Below are 20,700 nucleotides of genomic sequence, written 5' to 3' on the forward strand. Positions count from 1 at the left end.
GGTCATAACCCAGGAGAGGAGAGACTCTAGGAACGTGCACCAGGGAAGATGCAGATGGATAAACAAGCCATAAAGTGAGCCATATTTTCTCTTTTCCAGCATTCACTGAAGAGTTGACCTCAGGCTATTACCCTGTGAAAGTGGAATTTTAAAAGAGCCAACCCCAAACAAACCTGTACTAATTCCTGGGTGACTGGCTTTCCCCATTGCTAATGAAACCCAGGAGGGTCCCAAAGTGAGGTGTGACAATTTGAGAGGCAGAGTGAAGATCACAGAAGTGAGAAACCTATCACCTTGCTTTTCCCATCCTGAGGAGCATACAGGCCAGACTCAGCATGCCTGAAGTTCTCGTGGCCTGGACAGAGGTCCCACTGCCTAAGAGCTGCACGGGGATGGACACCCAGCTCTGCAACACCCTATCCTCTAGCTGGCCCAGCTCAGCTTCTCAAAGGTGCCTTAGCTGAGGAGGGCTTTCAGATGTGACAGCCCCTGCCCATGTCATTTCTGAGGAACCAGGTGAATGCATTCAAATGGAAGGAGGTGATGAGAACAAGAAATGGTGTAAGTGGGTGTTCTGACCTGCAGGTTGGCTGGCTGTGGGATCATGACTCTGGCCTCCGTCACAGGAGTAGGGTTAGAGCTTACAAGTTCTCATCTATCTGATAGAGGTAAATGGGATGGTGTTGGAGCAGCTGGATCTCTAGGAGGTTGGGAGGAAGGCTGGATCTCTAGGAACTGAGATATCAGGGTGTTATCTGCCTCAAATCTGCTTCTTATCAATCTCCGGATACTCCCTTGGGTGGTGGAGTCAGGCTCTGCCATACTCCTCAGAATGTGTCCAAAGAGTCAGAGTTAAGTCACTCATCAGACAGAGATAAGAGGTGGGCTACCTTTGCACTCATTTTTCCTTTCTTACTTGTCAAAATCTAGAGCCTCAACCATACATGAAATGATTTATGTATGAAATGATTATGTCTTAAGGCTCTGTGGAGCCACAGGTAGGAAAATAGCCTGGGTCCTTGAAACACTGTGTGGAGGAGTGTGCTTGCCAACCCCAGACACTAATTTTGGCTTGTATTTATATGAGCTAAAAAATAGCCCATCACCTCATGTTAGGAAAGTTTACTGTACTTTAATTAATAAATTATCTTTCTTAGATTTCTTTGCATGGTACTCCTAGATAAATTCTGCTCTTTTCTGGATGCCGTATCTTCCTTTAGTTTGGATGTATTTACATTTGAAGATTAGTCGAATAATTTTTAAAGAAAGATTACTGAGCAAATAAACTTTCTGGACTTTTTATGCAAAAAAGTCCCTATTTTGGCCTCTCTTAATTAGGTAGATTTTTCTAGATATAGAATTTTAAATTTAAAGCTATTTTCCCTCTGAATTTGAAGGCATCGCTTCATTGTCTTTTTGTGTCCAGTAATGCTAATGAGACTTTATGATAGAAAAAGTGTCAGGGGATTCAAGCAATACATGGGTAAAAGACCAATGTAAATAGCCAATCCACACACAAACAAGAATGAATCACTAGTAAATGGGAATCAGACACTAATGAGCACCCATTTTCTTCTATCAGATTGACAAAGATTATAAAAATGGTAATACTCAGCATGGGCACAGATTGGAAAAATGAGTACTTGTATACACTGCTGATGGGTCTGAAACTGGAACAAAATTTCTGGAGGACACATTTATTATTTTATTTTATTTTTATTTTTTGAGAGAGAGAAAGCACGCGCACGCACTGGGGGCGGGGTTAAGGAGAGGAGTAGAAGGGGAGAGAGAATCCCCAAACAGGCTTCACTCCCAGCGCAGAGCCTGATGCAGGGCTGATCCCATGACCCTGAGATCATGACTTGAGCCAAAATTAAGAGTGGGAACCCCAACTGACTGAGCCACCCAGGGCCCCTGGAGGACACATTTATAATACTCAGAAATAAAATCTATTACTTTTACCTTTGTAGCTGAGATTGTTTTTTTTTCATGCTGGAAACTTTTTAGTTCTTCTATCTTTGGGGTAGCAAAGTTTCATAAAGATGCGTTTAGGTGAAAAGCTATTTTTATTTATAAGCTCAGCACATACTGGGCCATTTCCACCTTCTGTTTTGTTTCAGCCTCAGGGAAATAGTTCTTTTATTTCTTTGATTTTTTTCCCCTCTACCTTCAGTTTTCCTGATTTTTTCTTTCTCAAGTTATTATTAGATGGATATTGGTCCTCCCGTATGGATCTATTATAGCTTTTAAATTTTCTCTTATGTCTTTTTTTGTCCTTTGCTTTATATTCTTTTTTCCCTTTAAAAAAATTTTTTCTTTAGGGACGCCTGGGTGGCTCAGTCAGTTAAGCGTCTGCCTTTGGCTCAGGTCATGATCACAGGGTCCTGGGATCGACGCATGCATCAGGCTCCTTGCTCAGTGGGGAGTCTGCTTCTCCCTCTGCCTGCTGCTCCCCGTTTGTGTTCACATTCTCTCTCTCTGACAAATAAATAAATAAAATCCTTAAAAAAATTTTTTTAAAGTAATCTCCATGCTCAATGTGGGGCTCAAACTCAGCACCCTATCCAGATTTGCATGCTCTACCAGCTGAATCAGCCAGGCACCCCTGTCCTTTCCTTTATATACTGAGATCTTAAAAAGTTTTCTTCTTTGCTTTCTTTTGGTTTATTTTCACCAAACATTTAAATATTAAATATTTTAAATTTTTATGAACTCCAGTTCCTTTTCATATCAACCTATCTTGTTTTGTGCATGTGATATCTTCATATAATTAGGTTGACCAACAAGGATAATAATTAGAATATTTAAAAAGTTCTCTTTCCCACAATTGTCTGTTTCTGTCACTGAATGTTTTTCTCTGTTTTCATGTTGGTCACTCATTTTGGCGTTGCTGATTTTCCTCAAATATATCTGGTAATCCCTGATCTTCTAATCTTATTCACAACTGAGGTCTATGTTGATTAATTTGAGTAGCTGGCATGTTTCTTCTTTACTTGGCTTTTATAAATAAAAGATAGTATAAAGAGTTAAAAATGTAATTTTAAAAACAATGTTATCTTATTAGAAATGGACTCACTTTAGTAAAATATTTTAGTTTTTCTGTATAATATGCTGGTATTATTGACTATTGATAGGGCATAGATTTATCTATATAGGAAATCTATAACATTTGGTTGATCCCACTTAAAGTTGTCTCATTAATAAAATATCTTACAAATATATATTTTGAAGTTTTATCTAAGAATTTTTTGAGTTAAAAATCTCTTCATAGAAGACATGTATCATATGACCTCACTGATATGAGGAATTCTTAATTTCAGGAAACAAACTGAGGGTTGCTGGAGTGGTGGGGGGTGGGAGGGATGGGGTGGCTGGGTGATAGACATTGGGGAGGGTATGTGCTACGGTGAGCGCTGTGAATTGTGCAAGACTGTTGAATCACAGATCTGTACCTCTGAAACAAATAATACATTATATGTTAAAAAAATAAAAACAAGAAGAAGAAGAAGATAGCAGGAGGGGAAGAATGAAGGGGGGGGAAATCGGAGGGGGAGATGAACCATGAGAGACTATGGACTCTGAGAAACAAACTGAGGGTTCTAGAGGGCAGGGGGTGGGAGGATGGGTTAGCCTGGTGATGGGTATTAAAGAGGGCACGTTCTGCATGGAGCACTGGGTGTTATATGCAAACAATGAATCATGGAACACTACATCAAAAACTAATGATGTAATGTATGTTGATTAACATAATATAATAAAAAATTTTTAAAAATCTCTTCATAGATATATAGTTGAAAATGTTTTAGGGAAATTGAATAATATTTTTTAGTATCAACACACTATTTTACACATATAGGAAAACCTATTGTATCATAGATATCTATAATTTGTGACCATGATGTATTGATGCCTTATGTGGGCAGAGATGTTTTTATTTATTTTTTATTTTTATTATTATTTATTTTATTTTATTTTTTTAAAGATTTTATTTATTTATTTGAGAGAGAGAGAGACAGAGACAGAACATGATCAGTGGGGGAGGAGGCAGAGGGAGAGGAAGAAGCAGACTCCTTGCTAAGCAAAGAGCCTGATGTGGGGCTCCATCCCAGGACCCTGAGATCATGACCTGAGTTGAAGGAAGACACTTAACCAACTGAACCACCTAGGCATCCCTTCATTTTTTATTTTTTAAGATTTTATTTTTTTTAAGTAATCTCTACACCCAATGTGGGACTTGAACTTAACAACCCCGAGATCAAGAGTCGCATGCTCTACTGATTGAGCCGGCCAGGTACCCCTGGGCAGAGATGTTTTTAAAAAGACTGGCATAAAGTATATGAAACTGGTATGGACACTATTAAGATAGTTGCATGACTTAACTATAATTATTTACAAAATAGACACATTATGGGGAAATCATGTATTGTTGACAAAAGAGATTATTTTTCTTTTTAAAAACACTCCTAAACTGATTGGCTGCATCAGCCTGGTGAAAAATTTTCACTCAAAGGATGTCAAGATCTTTTCCCATGATCTCACATTGCTACCCATTCATTTTTCACACATGGAGCCTTGTTCCTGCTGGGGCTCACAGTCATTTTGTAGGCTACATTCATCTCATCACAGTGAAGCCATTACACTTCTTTCGGTCTTCCTTACAGTTTTGCTCCATGCATGCTTAAAATCTGGGAAAAACATACTCAGGCGCTGGAGAAACAAAAAAGCAGCAATTTCCTTGCCTTATTCCTTGGCCGGTGATGAAGTAGAGAGCATGATGTGGTTATTGGAGCCAGACCTAACCCTGGCCATGGGCATTGCAGCTGACCTAAACCTAATTAAGAAAGATCCTGAATAAACTTGGGTGAGAGCCAAAATCACTAGCCTCTTCAATCAATATTTTTGATATAAAAATCAGCATCTGGGCTGAGTAAAAGGGAGCAGTGTTTCATGCCACAGCAAAAAAAAAAAAAAAAAAAAAAAAATTCCCCTCTTGCTTCTACCTTGACCTCCTGATGTTGGATATTTGACTGATTTGTATCTGTGATAATTTTCAGAGCAGTTGACTTACAAATGTCAAGTTCTGCCCTAAGCCCTGTCACAAGCATCAGCCATTTCCAAACTGGTAAGTGGGGCTCACTTGTTCTCTTATTCCTGTTTGATTACCCTGCTGATATATAAAGTTTAGCTGAAATAACTTTGTAATAAATTTGACTGGAAAAGGAATGTAGCATTCTCAGAAAAATAAAGCAAGGCCTTGTTGGAGCTTTGGAAGTCCTCTTCACATACTGCTAATCCCCTGACAACTTCAACAGACTGGCCTTCCAAGATGAGTCTACTCTTAATCTCTACGAGGGTGTCCAGGGGATAATGTATATCAGAGTTCTTAGTGGAGTGTCTGGTGCATGATAAGTGTCCAAAAAATGATTGACTTGCTATCTTTCAAGACACCACATACCTACTTTAGAAATAATTCCTAGTCCTGATCCCGGAAATTTGCAGGCAGGGTATGAGATAGAGAATGAAAATATTAATATTTGACTCATGTCCATGCCTTTGTTATCCTAAAGACTACTTTTAATGAAGTTGAGACCAACTAAGGGACAGTTGAAGACATCTCTACCTTTTAGAGAGATTCAGTGAAATATTCCCTAATGAAATCATGATTTCTAGGGCTTGCTTCAAAGTAACCTGTGAGTGGGGGAAATAGATGAAAAAGACTAGCGGTGAACTGATAATGTTTGAAGCTAGGTGATAGGTGCACATGGGTTCATTATACTATTCTCTCTCTCTTACTCTATGTTTACAGTTTTCCATTTTAAAACTTTTTTAAAGGAGATGGATTAGAAATAATTATTTTTAAGTTGATGGACTGCTGTCAGTTCAGAGCCGAGTCCCTCCCCAAGAAGTGCCTTTGGCTGAATGGAATTGTCTTGGCCAAGGTAATGCCCTCCCCTACACCTCTACCTTGGTAACTTGTATCTAGTGATTAGTTGATGGCAGAAAGGATATAGAAGCCTAACTCCCTTGCTTCACTTTGAGATAATTTAAAGGGCCATCTCTGTTGCATACCTCCGCACAGGAATGACTAAGGCCTTTCTATGGTGAAATTGTAGTTAGGCTTCTCCCTTTTCCAATCCTGTCTCCTCGCTCCATCCTAGATATTGTTGCATTGTATGTGGTCTCAGTGTTATGCTGGTAAAGGTTTAACAGATGGCTCTCCAGATCCTGAATTTGTAGTGTTTGCCAATTTTCATGGTGTAAATACTCTCAGCATGGCCAATTTCAAGCTACCAAGGTGATGTCACAGTTCAAGCCAGTGCCAGCCACCCTTGCCCATTTTCCTTAATGAAATTCTTAAATGCAAATCTCTATCTGAGTCTCTATTTAGGGTAATCCAAACTAACAAAGAACCATAAGAACCATCAATTATTTTTTCTATTGTCTATTTTGATGATTTGTCTATTAAAGAAACTAGTATTTCACAGGCAGAATGAAATGAAATTGTTTACCTCAAATGTTTCAGTGAAACACACACACACACACACACCCTACAATACTGTAAGACAATGTCCCATAATTGCTTTGAAACATTTAAAATACAGACGCCTTTTAATTTCCAAAGATTACACAGCTGCTTAAGGTGTTCTGAGAAAACAGACTTCAAATATGTTGCTCATATGGAGACCAGGAAAAATGGCCAAGAAATCACCAGAGAAGTTCAAAATATAAATTTTGTTATTATTGCCATAAATCCAAGAGAATTAAGGTTTCCTCATCGAAAATTTTAAGTCAGAGTAAGCCACTTACAATATTTGCTATCTCTGAAGAAAATACAGAGGAGTATTCCACGTGTGAAGAACTGTTAAGACTTTCACCCTATTGGAGAGCTGTTGTTGGAATAAATAATCAGAGGCAGATTATTCTTAATATCCAATGTTGTAGAAAGAGAAGGCACCTGGAAAATGGGAACAAAATGTCCTGCTGAGGAGAAAAGTTTGGAATAATTCACTTTACTTTAGTAGTATAAGCACCTTAATTGTCCACAAAGAATGAGGACAAAGTTTCTGTTATGTTATTAGAGACAACTGATCTATGCAAACAAAAGCTCCAACAATGGTTCTCAAATTAGGGCATGGATTAGAAGCCCCTGAGGAGGCTGGCTAAATGTAAGTTCCTGGGCTCTTCTGATTCAGTGGAAGTCTGGCTGGGGGCCCAGGGACCTGCATTTTAATAAGCTTCTAGTAAATTCTGAAGCCCATGGTGTCTGTCAAACCAAAACATGCTGAAAGGCAATGTAGCCAAACATCCACGGTAACATAGTTCCATAATAGGATTAGGGATGTGTCTATGCCATTTCCCTGTTAAGCAAATGTATCCCCCCTACGAATATCAGTCTGGATTCTTTATGTTCTGTTTCACTGAAGGCCACATCTTTTAAAACATCTTTCATCTATCTATCAACCAGTCAGATTCTCACCTCTGTACCTTTATACTCTTGCTTGCTCTGTAAAGGAAGTGGAAAGTGTGTGTGTGTGTGTGTGTGTGTATGTGCACATGCGCATGCATGGGAGGGTTGGGGCACAGAACAGAGTTTTGTGAGAAAATTCCCTTTCTCAACAGAACCAACCAAAGGGACATTTTAGGCTGTGGTATAGTTATTGAGACTCAACAATCCCTATCGATTTGAAATTGTGCTTTTATGAACCTAGTGGTAGATGTTTTCTTATAAAAATTAAAAATTCTCATAATCACTCTTAACCAACCTCATTCTATCTATGACATATACTCCTATATTACCAGCCCTATTGTATCTGGATCCCTCCTAATGTTCTCAGGAAGCATAGAATTTGGTTTATACTTGTTCTCATAAGTGTATTCAGTGTGGACCCTCTGACAGAGATAGTTTTTTATTTTCTTTAAAAAATCTTGTACATGAGAATGTAATAAATTGTCTTAGGACTCTGGGATCTTGATGAAGCAGGAGTAATGTCCCCCTTGCTCCCCAGGCCAGGTGGATAAATAATTATTTTCCTATCATGAGTTAGACTCAGGATCCTCCATAAAAGTAATAAAGATAGACGAATATTCCTGCTCACAAAGACACCCTAAAACCCACAGGGTGGGTGTGAAGATGTGTATGAAGATCATGAACATCTAGAAAGGAAGGGGATGTTTACTGCTTGCTGTACCTCAGTAAGGGCCTCTTCGTCTACTGTTCCTTTTATAGGACTGAAGACATTTATGCATTTTGGACAATTAACTGGAATCAATTTCACTTAAATGCACATTTTCAAGAGAAAAGGCCTTCTTGGGGACATGTATACCACATATATTTTCTTTGCATAAGTAATGGTGCACCAATGCATTGGGGAGAGTTGTAATTTAGTTATTAAAATTAGTCACTGGATGGGGCAACTGCATTGTCAGAACTCATTTCCTCTCCTCGTTTGCTGATAGTGATCCTTACAAATGTGTGTGAGAAATTTTATCATTGTGATCACTTTTAAATTGATATACCTGGTAGCGGTTTTACTTTTCCCATAAAAAGCTTTCCATCTTTTAATCTGTTGTGAGCACCAGGCATGTTGCTCTCTCGAACACCAGTGCTCCTGGCTGGGTTTCTATCTCACTGCACAGCATGAAAGCTTGAGTCCGTTTGTGTCACAAGTCAAACCTCTCTTGAAGTGATTTGTTTATACTGTCATTTGATGGAGTGGAATGTTCTGTAACTCATTCGAACTATTACAGAAGCTTTGCTAAAAGGTCACCACTGCTCTTTAGAGTTTCCAAATCTGGGAACCATCTGGGAGCTTGTTAAAGATAAAGTTTTCCACTGGCTTTTTCCATACCAACTAGAACCAATTAGCAAAAAGGTACTATTCCAGATAAGTTTGTGTTCACATTTAGAAAGAGAGAGAGACAGGCAGTCAGACAGAACAGAGGCAGAGAGATAGAGAGAGACAGAGAGAACTCAAGGAAATTACAGTTCGTTGCTCAATAGTGTACAAGCCCACTTTACACCAAAATCGGATTACATGTGCCAGCAGACGGTAAGGACTATTTAATAGGCCTGAACAGGGGTGTCAGTCTTAAAAAAGTTAAATAGAATTTGCTTTTTAATGTCGTTTTTGAATTAATACATTCAAGTATAGTCTTGAGAGCCAACTCTAAAGGAAACTGCATCTCACCAATTACCCAAATTTTAATAGGAAAATGACAACTCATTCCTTAAAGTAATAAGGGTTATGTATGCAAACTAAACATTCACTCCACATGGCACCAACAGCCTTCCAGTTGTTATAACATTACAGTTTGAGTCTAGGCCTACAATTGGCTTGTGTTTGCTTTCTGCCCCCTTCCTTATGAAACAAAAGTCTTGACTTTTCCAAACCTCAAAAGCTCAGCTGTAAAACTGTAGGAGACCAGGAAGAGGAAAAGGAAAGTTTCCTTCAAAGATGTCTGGAGTTACTGGCTGGCCAGTCCCTCTCTCTCCCTCCAAACATTAACTATGGCTTTTGACACTTGTCCTTGGAAAAAGTCCAAATGTGGCAAATGGTAGAAGCAACATTTCTTTACTCTCCTGCCTGGAGTTCTAGCTGGGCCATTCATGGGTGAAACAAGGTCAGCTACTGCCCACCACCTTTGCTCATGTCTGCGGATGAAATAAGTACACACATAGGGAGATCTACTGAATTAAAAATCAAAGCCCTCTCCTTTGGTTGGAATGCCTGAAAGAGTCTGGACCAAAGAGTCTGCACAGTAGCAGCTAAAACACAGGCTCATTGCCATTAAAAATGTTCTAGGAAGTGTGTGCGTGTGTGTGTGTGTGTGTATTTGTAGCAGGATATTTGGGAGAGGAGAAAGTTAAAATCTGGAACCATATTTTTGTCTCTGCAGTCCCGAGCTGGAGATATTAAAAACACAACCTTTCCTTCAGTTCAATTAAGCTGGTTTGGAAACCAAAATTGTCCTTAGAAAGGGGGAAGAAATCCATTTATATTCCTTTTGAGGCAAAACAGGGGTCTTTCGAGCAAAGTCTTTAGGTGAAATTCAGGACCAGGAAACTTAATCTTCCAGTTCAAAGCTTGTCTCGTCGTAGAGTTCGGGGCGTGTTGACTTCCTGTGCCGAGAGTATTTCAGTTGCAGAAGATCGCCCATTTCATCCAGGTTTTCCAAAACCTGCAAAGAGATTGCGTTCCATCAGTTATTCTTTAAACTCCTAAGCCCCGCAGAGATACAATCTTCTTTTGCCAACTTCTTTGATTTTAAAGAAGAGGAGAAAGATCCAAATCATTAAGGTGTGGCTTATAAACCAGCCCTAGAGGAATGTTAGATTCTACTTAATTTTATTTCATATTCTTTAATAGTCTACCCCACATCATGAGTATTTAATTTGTTTTTGGGGTGTGAGGAGAGGAATAAAAGCATCTGACCAATGCTTACCCTTTCAGACTTTATTTTAAAGTTTAATGACATATATATAACCTTGTGGAAGAAAGAGGTAAGTTTGCAAATTACATTTGGGTTTATGTACAGCATAATGACACAGCAAATCAACCTGGCCAGGGGTAAAATGGAACATTGCAGGAGCTGGTTAGTGTCCTCTTCTCTCTCCCATACTGCCCCACCCGCAGCTTTTAAACACTCATCTCTATGTTCCATGGAATCACAGGACTTAAAACCACAAAGGACAGAGAACTCATCTGTTTCAGTTCTCTCAATTCAGGCAGATAAATGTATCCCCAATTTTCCAAAGAAACAACGGAGATGCAGAATAGACAAGATGTAATTTTCCCATCTAGTGTACCACTAATCTTATGGTACTGGGCATGTCTTTTTAGCTTTTTTAGGCCTGTCTTGACCTGTCAAATGAGGCGGACGATATTAGGATCTAATGATTTGAAAAAGGTGAGGATGTTTGTTAATTCTGGAATGAATGACTAGTGGAGCTTATGGGCTTTCCTCTTTGGGGAAGTCTTTCAAACTGGCATCAAGTTCGATATCCACCAACATATGAAGAGTCATTTATTTCTGGGTGGTAGCATTATGGGTGGTTAAAATGTTCTTTTTACTTCAATGTACTTCCTAAATTTTTACATCAAATCTAAGCACTAAGACAAAGTAACAAAAGTTATATTTGAAATGACATCAAACCAAGATAGTGTCTATTGCTCTTGGCTGAAGTGGGGATGGAGTAGCTCAGAGTGGGGCATCTGCACACTTGGGGGAGATGAGAGACAATTCATGGAAAGTGTGGGAGAACATAGGATTTCTAGTTATTTTAATCTCAGTCTTTTTAACTTCCATTTTTGTGTCTGCTATAAAATGTGCATAATATATTGGCAGTGCATAAATAACTTATAAGTGGATTTATGTTGAAGCCCACTGATCAGATGAGCACACCTGTACTCAAAAAAGGTAGGCATGAATTACAGAAGAAGCATCTTAGTAAGAGGGAACTGGGAAGGGCTTCTTCCATTTTACCCCTGGCCAGGTTGATTTGCTGTGTCATTTAGACTTCTGCTCTAGATGACTCTAAGGAAGCAGGGACCAGTCTGGGTTGATGCTGTTTTGAGCGGGAGAAGTTCAGTGATTGGCTCTATGCAGAATTCTTATGTGGCAGGTGGGATGACTGAGGTGAGGTCATTGGTAAAGGAGAAGCTGTCACTCATGTTAGAAGAAGGAAATTCTAAGCCATTTTGTGTTTGTAGAGTGACCTCATCTCTGCTTTGTTCCAAACATGGTCATAGAAGGGGCTTATTTAGTATGTATTTTCTGTGAGTGTTATATTCATTTAACTACCTCAATGTCCGGGCTGTTCAAAGGTCATTTTTCACTTTCCCTTATGTGCATATTAAGGAATATGCTCACAATTTTTTTTATTGATATAGGTGCCTGATTTCAAAAGTTTAGAGGCATCTGTCTAGATGATGTCTCAGTGCTCCTTCCAAACCAGGTATTCAATAGGAATTAAGAACTTTCGAAGAGAATCCCAAGGTCTGATGTCTCCAGAATTAGGTATCCATGAATACCTCAATGCTGTTGGGGGTCACAAAAAATACAAATCACCCACTGCTGTCCACCCATTCCTCTCATCTCTGGGAGCATGCTCCCCGGTCATGTCCTTTCCTCTCCCATGCCTACTGCCTCTCTCTCATTACTTTTTCCTCTCTTAATGTGTAAACATGCTCAAGTCTTTCAAGGGATTTATAAACGTTTTTTTTTTTTTTTTCTTGCTTTTGTAGTGAAACTTGGCTTTTTCTATTTAAAAGAAACAATTTGTTAAAATTAATTACTAGAAATATATACTCATTTTGGAGAACCTGGACAACATAAAAAGTTCTAAAGAACAATAACAACGGAGTTCACCCATCATGTCAAAACCTAGAGTTAGCTCAATTATTAGTGTGTCATGCAAGAAATTGTTATTATGTATGCACTCTGTAGTGGACACTGGTTTAAGTCCTAAGAATGTCATGGTGAAGCAGAAGGACATGGACACTGTGTGTGTATAATTTATTATTTAAGCTCAAAGTATTCACTTTTTTATTCTTTGTAGAACTGTCTCCTAGTGTCTGTATATATACATACAAATGTGTACATACATAATATACATGCACACATAACAATCCATAATACATGTTATATGTGCATGTATATTACACATATACACATAATTCATTCCCATCTTCATATAGAATAACTCATTCATATATAATGAGTGACTTCATATAATCCCATATATAATTCCTACCTTCATGTTCCACAGTTATCTATATTTCTTTTCCAAGATGAATTTATTCTGTCTGGTATTATCACTAGTTGCTTATTTATTAGTATCTCCTCTTAGAGTTTTTGCTCCAGGGTTTTGCACAATAGTAGACACTCAACGTGTTTGCTAAATTGCTTTGACACTAGGAGACAGTTCCATCGACCCCAAACTGATTGAGATGGCTTAGTTTTCTGCTCTCGCTCATTCACATAAAGATCAAAACCAAAGGACAGTGAAATGTGGTTATGAAATCATTAAAAGTCAGTGTGGGTCTGGATGATATGATGGACCTGTCTTTGTCATTGCTTTGCCAACATGTTGCTTAGTTGTGTCATATTTTCTTATGAGGGGTTTGGTGGCTCTGAAAAGTGTCAGGTTGTGGGCGGTTCATGCTGAAATAGCATGTCAGATTAGCTTTTGCATTTAAGATCAAGGAAATGGCACAACATGTGGCTACTCAGCCAGTCTTTTTTATGAAACCAAAATACTGCCTTGAGTCAAATCTTCACTAAACTCATTTTTCTTTTCTATCCCCTGAGTTGATCACATTGTTGGGCATTGTTGGCATACCCGTTTTTTTGCAGTGAGTTTTATGAGTGTTGGTTTTCTAAACCATCAAGAGAACCATCAAGAGAAATTTAGAGAAATTTAGAGCAAGCTCAATAAAAGAATGTGCCCACAATGCAAGGTGCCAGCACTGATGGTTCTGTTGCCCTGTGGGGTACTCACCGTGTCTAGCATCTCCCGGGTATGTGCCGCTGAAACACAAAACCGAGCCCGAGCTTCTGCGAGGGGAGTAGCTGGAAATCCAACGACCACCACCCCAATTTTTCTGTTTAATAGATGCCTTGCAAAAGCCCTATGGGAAGGGTAAAGAGAAGGTTAGCTGAGAGGTGACAAAATTACATGGCAAGAAAAGGAATACGGCTAATTGACATTTCTTATAACAATAAATAGAAGATGATTGAAATTACTAAACTTCTGTTACATGCAATTGACAAGGAAATGAGGCAAGAGGGGGAAATGAGGCAAGAGGGATGCAGGGAAAGAAATGGGTACACAGAGAGGCTGGTTGGTAGATGCAGCCTATAGTATGTAGGTCATAACTACAAAGCTTTCTGACACAGGGTGTAAACTTTCTCAGCTGTGATTCCTTCCCATTATCTGCTTCTAGACACTTTCTTTTTCAAGCTAATCTCAGTAACGATTCTAGAATATCGATCTCTAAAAAGTCTGTAGATTTTTTGTGCTAAGACCCAAAGTCAGACAAAAAAGCATGTGCCCCTAACTGAATCTTTCCCCACTTTGTGCTCTGTTGTTCTCTGCAGGAAACCTTGCTTACTAAATGTCTCTGCCCACAAGCAAGGTAAATGCCTCAGATCTGTTCTCATCATTAAGAGGATTCTGGTGTCCTTTTTTTAGGCTGGAAGCTGACAGCACCACAGAAACCTTCCAGTCATAACTCAGGAGGAATTCTTGAACTAGACGTGGAGAGCTAGCTTGTTCGTTTATTCATTCTTCTTGCCATGGAGCTGTCTGCCTTTTTGGTTGCCTCATGCAGAATGCATGCTATCAAATGAAGTGATGGAGATTGCAAGATCTACTGAACACACAACCTCTCTGGCCCTGTGGCCCAGGAAAGGCAAGATTTGCCTTTGATTTGGTTGAGGAAGATTAACAAGGAGATGAAGCTTTCTGAGAAAGCTTGAAAAACAGAGGCTGTTATTTCTCTTTCTTGTTCACCCTATGGAAGGCTGCCCATGGAACTACACAGGATGAGAGCTCATAATTATCTGAGAAACAAGGCAAGTGCTTTTATTGCTAGAATACAAGCCACCTGACCCATGATCTCAGGCTAGTTTTCAGGACTCCCCAAAGACCATTTTCACTGTCTGCATGTTTCTCTTTGTACCAGAGGAAGTGAGTTTTGCCAAAGAATGTAGAGCAAAATATATGACTGTTGATTCATTAGGCTAATCTGAGGCCTCCCTGGAGCACTTTTGGGCTTAAAATTTACACTACTAAACCTGGCCTCCTTCAGTTAATGTCTGATTGTCCTGAACATTTTATACAATGAGCCTCTGGGTTTGTACTCGCCAAAACAAATGAGAGCCAGTGTGAGCTGACAGAAGCTAGACTACGTGGATAATAATAATAAAACATTAGCACTGCATATATGCAGCATCACTGCATCCTGTATCCCACCATCCTACAAGTGTCTGACGAGACCCATGGAAGGAAAATGTCAACTCTGCACCAGAGAGTAAATACAATATATTCTTGATTATTCAAGTGAATGTTTTATGGGTGAAATCACATGATATTGGACATCGTAGAAGATTCCTGTGGTAGGGTTGCAATGAAACTTTGCTCAAAAGGATACCTGGCTGGAGATCATATTTTCATTCTGCAGTAGGTGGACATGTGGAGAAATCACAGTACTTTAATACAATCAAAGGGTTGAAAATGAGCAAATGAAAGAAGTGCTCATACGCTGGCTTATACAATTAACTCCTTGTCTCAAAAGCTTTTCTCCATATAAACTTTCCATTGAAGAAATATCTGAGAAGAAAACAAAGCCAGGTGGCAGGGAAGCTCTTGGCAGCAACTCCTGCCAATAAGAGATGACATTACCTTTTGTAACTGACCTATTCTAAGTTTCCTTAGAAAACTCAAGCAATTAGAGTGTTTTTTTCCCCATTTGTAGTGACTGAGGCCTTTTGATTCACCAAAGATGACACTGAGAGTTAAACTTATACTCTGTGTTTGCTTTAATGAGATGTGGATATCCCCCCCTGTGGACTAAAGCTTCAGAGGCCATGCTATGCACTGAAAAGAGCTCTGGTATAGGAGGCAAATGGAACTGGCTTTTAATTCTGGGCTCTACTGCTTGTACAACCTGAGTGACCCTTAGAAAGTAGTCTAACTTTTGTGGGTCTTGGTGCCCTTGTTTATAAACTAGGGCCAAGCATCCACCCTTGGTGGGTGATCGCTGGATCTGACAGTCTTACTTAGCATAGAATCAGCATTCAGCCACATCAGATCCTCCTTAAATACCATCTTCACTGGAAGGCACTAGATGGTTTGACATATCATCCAGGGTTCAATATGGCATATTTGATTCACACAATAGCAGGACCTCCACCTACTATTTTCCTGGAAGTTCTATTTTTATTAATGCAACCAAAGGTTGCAGTAACTATTTTGGAGAGCCATGCAACCATGGTGATCAAATCCTGCACTCAGTTGAAACTAATAATAATAATCATTGCACTAGTAGAAGTCCTAGTAGTAGTAATAATAACCACCACTGATAAAGTGCTGATAGTACACCAAGTACTATATTAAGTGCCTTATATACTACTAATAATAACAGCTCCCACCTAGTGGCTCCTATATAAGAGACAACATGCTTTATGCTGACAGACCTCATCTTGTTTAATTGAAACAATTATGAAATAAGTACTATTACATCCTATTTTAAGAATGAGAAAACTGGGGCTTCAGAAAGTTGGGCAGCTTGTCCAAGATCCCCCAGCTAGCAAGAGGCAGAGTCAAATTCTTCTTCATTCCACACTCCTCACTACACCAAGGAGCACAGTTTTTACAAATAACACCCTCTGATTTCATTTTTCACATTAGCTCTTGTCCACAGAAGTACTCCCTCTCTCTTTCTGTTATTGCAAAATTCAATTCCTGAATTTAAATGCATTTGCTTTAACACTTCATGGACTCTTCTCAGGGCATGGATTCATGTTAAAATTCTATTTCCAGCCTTCACCAGCAAAGTCAGAACTATATGGCATGCTCCCTAGGACCACCCTCCAGCATTGTGCACTTTAGACTCTCAAAAATAAAACACATTTATTTTGGTGTCTTCCTTTGAGCTAATGATAACATATTAGAGAGACGTGTGCTAAGTGTGGAATCTTTCTTCCACAACATACCATTTTGCTAACCATTCTGAATAAACGTAGGTTTTCTTTTGTGCCTTCTGAAATTGGATGGTAAAGGGTTTGGGATCATATGCTACTTTGAGTCCCTGTTGCCATTCCTCCCTGTGGTAAGTACCAAGCAGTATCCTGTGGGACTTTTCTGTAGCTCAGTATCCTCTTGACCACTCCATGCACTGTTAGCCTAACCCAGATCTGTGAACAAAGGGCCCACTGGCGGTAATGGTGTGGCAAGTGAAAGAACTCACGTGTGTGTTTTAACTGCTTGTTATTTTGCTGTGGTGAAATGATAGAAGAGTGTATGCTGAAGAATTAACACAGTCCTATCCACCGTGAGTTCTCAACTGATAGCCCCGGAATCTCTTCTCTTACTTAAAATACTCTACCAATCTATTCAGACTCTTAAAGAGTCAAACAGAAATTTCCAACAATGGGATTATGTTGTAGGAGAGTTAGGACATCTAGAATCTTATAAATATATGTTGACTATTACTTTCCACCATGCACATGGTCAGACACCCAAATAAATATTTTATATTTAGAAAGGACTTTAATTAACTTCCTTTTAATAACAGAAGTAGTTAGTCTGTGGCAGGTTGGAGAATGGTTCATGTATAAAATTGTCTATGCCATATTGAGAAAAAGTCATTTTTTCTCTTTATGCAGTTGTTCTCATGCTCAATTTCAGAGTTGCAATCAATGGGAAACAACTCCACGTAGATTTATAGGAGAGGCATTAAAATTTGGTGTTAAGAGCATGAGCCTAAGTTTGGGTTTGCCTCTTGATATTCTCTTGATTTCACTACTGCTCGACTTGTATGACTTTAGGCAAACTATTTAATTGTCCTCAGCCTCAGTTTCCCCCACACTTGAAATAAGGCTGCCTTCTTCTGAGGATGGGCATGAAAGGTGAGTGGAAAAAGCAAAGAGCCTGGTAATGTTGTTTTCAAATGTTGGGAGAGATGGTCTCCAGAAGTTCTCCCTGAAAAAGACTGTGGGGCAGAAGGAGGCAAGGATCATCCCTAATTTACAGGTGAGGCCTAGGGGGTGACACCCAAATTCACAGGGCTTGAAAGTGGTGGACACTTGAATCTCTTCTTAGAAGACCTCTTTGCTGATGGGCTGGCAGTTGGCTTCAAAGAAGCTGTACAAGTGAATTCTGAACTCAGCACCCCATTCCAAGCACATAAGCAATGCCCATGCTGAAAGAGCCTCATAGAGTCAGAAGCACTGTCTTAGTCAGATCACCTTGGGGTCCGGTGTTATTCTGAGAGCCTGTTGAATACTCACGCTACTTTAGCAGGCATGTAAAGGAGCAGGGGAATGACTGGAGACTCCTCATTGCCATAGATAATGAATCCCATTTCATTCAGTCTCTGTCTGAAGTATCTTGTGTTTTTTGCAAGTTGCCGTACTCTCTGCAACCCTGAAAGAAGACAGGCATGAAATCTATCAATTTCCACCAGGAAGAGAGAAGCAAAGGTCAGATTGACTTGGCAAGCATTCTTAAGTCTTTCTGCAGGCCTGCATCATTAGCTGGGAGGGGGTCAAAATAAGGCAGGGAAATATCTCTTGGTGAGTAGGTGTGGGTACTGATGCCTGAGAGCTGTCTTTAGTCTGGAAGTCAGGATCCGGGGTGGGAAGGAGCTGTTAGGTTCTGCTAGCAACTAGAGGCAGGCTAACATGTGGGGTGGGCAGAGAGTGTGTCTAGCAAGAAGAAAAGAGATGAGCTATCATTTACTAGGTACCTACTGTGTATGGACTCTGTGCTAAGTGCTTTAAAGACATTAACTCAGGGGAAGGGAATGTGACAAGATGTGACACAGACACAGACACACACACACCACACCACTTGTTGGTAGATGCTTTTCAGCCAAGCTGAGCTGGCCCATTAAGTTGCTTCTCATCCAAGTCTCTAATCAAAGAGCACTTCACCTAACCTGAGCTTGAAGGGGTAGCACATCCCTGAACAAAGATAGGTCCAGCTGAGACCAGAACTGTTTTGTGAGGCATTTGGTAGTGGTAGAGTAATAGAGGGAGAGGAATAGAGGGAAAGGAAGAAGGGGACCTCTGTTTTCCCCATGCACCAAAAATGACAGCATGGGCTCCAAACAGAAGGTCAAGGAAGGTATATGTGTCCATTTCCAGGTTATTGGTACTTCAGCTCAAAAGCTTAGCTTCTGTCCTCCATGTGTGTCCCAGGGGGAGGTCACACATATGAGATGGCAAAGGGAATTAAAGAGTGGAAAGAGTTCTGAAGAAATCTCTCTACTCCATTACTGCCTCCAATGAGGCAAGTGAGCAAATCAGCCAAAACCAGAGTGTGTGTGCTTGATACAGAAGATTGAACAGAATTGGATATTTAAGTCCCCTAGAAATCAGTCCAACATTTGCATCTGATGCAAAGTGGCTGTTGAGCAGGAACAGCTGCTACAGCTAACACCGTTATGATTGGTTGGGTGTCTATTCAAACTGATCAGAGTTCTTGCTTTACTGGTTTTTCAATATTCTGAACATCACTCCTGGGTGTCTGTAACTCTGCAGATGGAAAATGGGTTAAAATGTCAGTAAACATGTCAATCATGGTTCTCCAGTTCCTTCTTGGAGAAATGGCTCAGATTGTGTCTTGACACACAGGTTGAGCAGTGGACATTTCCTGCTCAACATCCTTCCTCCAGGGGCCCATGATGTTCAGTTGGCCCTGACTTTCCTCTTTGCTACAAGGATATCATATGACCAAGGCCTAGCCAATTGGAATACTCCATCACCCTGATTATTAGTTCAATGATGAAATACAACCTGGGCCTATCAGAGTCTTTCAGATCTGCTGAAGAAGTGTATGAATGAGTTCATCCTAAGCTACATGTTTGTCATCATATGGAGGAAACCTGCTTGAGAATGATGTTGACTCAGAAAGCCAAGGTACAATGACGGCATCATTGTAACCCTCGGGCCTAGCCATGCCTAAGTGAGTCTGTCCTTTGGACTGTCTGTTGTGTGAACCAATACATTTCTTTTTCTTAAGCTATTTGAATTTATACAACCTATAACCAAATGTGTTCTGAGTAATACAGGTGGCCACTTATTGTATGGGGTTACTTCTAAAGGACAATAATAATATCAACAACAACAGTAATTGTAGCTCACAAATACATAATGTTACCACTGTTATAAGCACTTGACATTTAATAATTTATTTAGTCCTCACAACAACTGTATTGAACTAGATGCTATAATCTCACGTTACACATGAAGAGAAGCCAAATAACTCACCCAAGTTCACAGAGTTGGTAGGTAGCAGAGCCAGAATTTGAACCCAGGTAATTGGGTTCTAGAATCTGTGCTGTTAACCTCTACATTATGCCCAAGAGTAGCAATGGGTGATGTCTACCTAGATAATGGATGATAGCCAACTCTTCACTAAGCTCAATAAAATACACTCTTCCAGCTATTATGATCATTGTTATACCAAGTTTTTCTAGTAGAGGCAGTTCAGAAGTTGAGGGCTGAGCAAGCTTTCAGTAGCCTCATGTTGTGAGAAAGGGGATAGGACATCAGGGACTAGAGTCTGAGGTCTGCCACAGGGTAGGACTGGTGAACTCCCTTCACTTTGAGTGGGGAGCCTGAAGGGTTACTCCTGAGAAGTAAGGGTGAACCAGAAGTAGACAGGCTCCCAAAGGGCACATTCTTTATCCAATCATCTGACATTTTTCACTAGGCTTTATCACTCCCAAAATAGTTCAGATCTTCTTCTGAGAGTTTTTCTTTGCTTGCCAGGCCCAAATCTACTTGACTTCTCTGACATTTTAAATGTGTTAACAATATATGCAAAGGAATGGAAATTTAGTTGAGTGGAACACCAACCAAGAAGGAGGGTGTTGAATTGTCCCTGCTTGTTTTCTGTTTCTATCCTTCACTCAACTCCAGTTCTCAAGGAAGTCTCCTCTCTGACTCTGCCAGCAGACTGTGATAGAG

General features: G+C 39.8%; 1 protein-coding gene across 1 annotated transcript in view; it reads right to left on the reverse strand.

Moving 5' to 3' along the window:
* Positions 1–9,098: 9,098 nt before the first annotated feature.
* The window catches only part of SPTLC3 (serine palmitoyltransferase long chain base subunit 3), a 147,179-nt gene continuing 135,577 nt past the window's right edge, over positions 9,099–20,700 (reverse strand). Inside the window, exons 10-12 of the mRNA XM_064572816.1 lie at positions 18,016–18,151; positions 13,502–13,631; positions 9,099–10,179 (exon numbers count right to left, since the gene is read on the reverse strand). Coding sequence (XP_064428886.1) covers positions 10,066–10,179; positions 13,502–13,631; positions 18,016–18,151 — 380 coding nt within the window. The 3' untranslated portion in view covers positions 9,099–10,065. The remainder of the gene's footprint in view (positions 10,180–13,501; positions 13,632–18,015; positions 18,152–20,700) is intronic.

This window comes from Mirounga angustirostris, unplaced genomic scaffold (genome assembly GCF_029215605.1).
Source record: "Mirounga angustirostris isolate CCGP_5_RB_7025 unplaced genomic scaffold, mMirAng1.0.hap1 SCAF_10, whole genome shotgun sequence".
Lineage (NCBI taxonomy): Eukaryota > Metazoa > Chordata > Mammalia > Carnivora > Phocidae > Mirounga > Mirounga angustirostris.